The sequence below is a fragment of the Opisthorchis viverrini genome, assembly GCF_000715545.1.
Source record: "Opisthorchis viverrini unplaced genomic scaffold opera_v5_264, whole genome shotgun sequence".
In the NCBI taxonomy this organism is placed as follows: domain Eukaryota; kingdom Metazoa; phylum Platyhelminthes; class Trematoda; order Opisthorchiida; family Opisthorchiidae; genus Opisthorchis; species Opisthorchis viverrini.
This window is the reverse complement of record NW_008751921.1, coordinates 575,753-577,506: the sequence shown is the minus strand read 5'-3', so window position 1 is coordinate 577,506 and position 1,754 is coordinate 575,753. Positions and strand designations below refer to the sequence as shown.

General features: G+C 48.2%; 1 protein-coding gene across 1 annotated transcript in view; it reads right to left on the bottom strand.

The window, feature by feature from the left end:
• T265_09243 (hypothetical protein) overlaps window positions 1-1,754 on the bottom strand; it is a gene marked incomplete at both ends in the record, with an annotated part of 8,123 nt that overhangs the window by 4,480 nt on the left and 1,889 nt on the right. Inside the window, 2 exons of the mRNA XM_009175268.1 lie at window positions 73-230; window positions 781-1,012. Coding sequence (XP_009173532.1) covers window positions 73-230; window positions 781-1,012 — 390 coding nt within the window. The remainder of the gene's footprint in view (window positions 1-72; window positions 231-780; window positions 1,013-1,754) is intronic.

Here is a 1,754-nt window from a genome sequence, read left to right as displayed (position 1 = left end):
GCTTGCCCGCCCTCATTTTGAGTCGGCTCGAAAAATAGAGTAACCGTTTATCGAGAACTCCCTTTCGGATACATCTGGTGCGAACCTGGTCTCTGTGAGTGCGATTCTGGATGGTTGTTCAAGGCAAGCTGACTGTTTAACATAGTCGAGTTTGTTGAAAAAGCTGAGGCAGTTTGTGAACAAGCATTTCAACACTGCCTCTGCTGCCTTCGAGTTTGAGGAGTTGAGAGCTGTTTTACGGGAGAGGTTAGCAGACTTAATAGTTATATATGTCGGGTTTTAGTCCAAGGCTCAACAGGGCTTCCGGGGAAAACTCATCTGCTTCCTGTCTTGGGCTCTCGGGGGATGCTTCCCATTTTCTGCGCTTTTGGCCTCATGGGAACCCGGTTTGCTCGTCCCTTTTATCTTTGGGGGACCAATTTTTTTCCCTGGGCGAAACTATCCACCATTGCTACTTGTGTAAATGTGATACTACTGATGGTGAGGCACGCGAGTAGTATGTGTTGTTCGTAGAATTTCGCTTTGCGTCTATTGAAAAAGGGAGGTCTGTTGCGAAATTCGTGGATCCACCTTGTAACATTTGCTCGGAGTTGACCGACGAATGAGTGGAGTCAATGAATCTCCAGGAAAGTTCAAGAAGACTCGTTTGGGAGAAGATCGGTGCCCAGTTTTTTAACTAGGGTGCAGATTAGAGTTTTGCTTCCCTGTTGAATGGTCTGTGTCCGGTCAGTTGGCGTTTCCTAATAGACAACTCCGCAGCGAAGGCCTTCTTCCTTTCACTTGTAGCTGTTTCACCACCCCCTTTTGGACGACCAGATTTGCTGTTGATCAAAGATTTGAGACGACTTTTCGTCCTCGTGGTTTCTTGCGCGTTTTGGCTCGGTTGACCAGAAAGGTGTCTTTGTGGGGTCCTGAGCGCTTGGTGGCGGCACCAAGAAGTTATTCTTTTGGTACCGCTCCCATGTGGCACGTTTTCGCAGTAGACTCCATCTTGAAGCCAGCCGGCAGTTTTCTGATTTCGCGAATCTTACGTGGCTTGTTTGGCTTCAGCCGCTGTGGTCACGGTTGTGGCTTTGGCGGTGTGCACAAGGAAAGAGGTCACTTTCGATGGGAGTGAGCTGGAGATTGACAGTTTCACAGAGTTGCATATCGGCGTGACAGTCTCTCCCTCCCCAGGGGAAGGAAGGCTACCTTCGTCATGCACCTGGTGCAGTATTAGGCAGAAACGTTTTGCTAACATGAGGGGAACTTCATTCCCAATGCTCGGATGCCTTTCGTATGGCCCCAAAGCGATGGGTATTTTTCTCCTGCAAGGGTTCGTGAAAATCCTCCAGAGTAATGTTCAAGTTAATTACGGCTTTTTCGCAGTTCAGTGTCGTCAAAACTATGTGTGACGAATTCAATGCTGCAGGGTTTATATACGACAATCGTTTCATTGATTTCTCTGCCACGAAGGGAAGGCTTTTGATCTATTTTTGACAGGCTTTGGTTCCAGCACACCGAATGGGGTTCTGCAGCGCATTTCTCTGCTTTTTGCCCTGGAGGTAGTAACGCAACTTGTTGAGCAGTGGTTCAGTTGCTGCCACACCTGAGCCCAGTTTGGTTCGATCTTTTTTTAGTGGTCGTGGTTCACCCCTTGGGGGAAAATTTTGATGATGGAGGTAGTAAACTTGTTGAGCAGTGGATCAATTGCTGCCACACCTGAGCACAGTTTGGTTCGATCTTTTTTTAGTGGTCGTGGTTCACCCACCCCT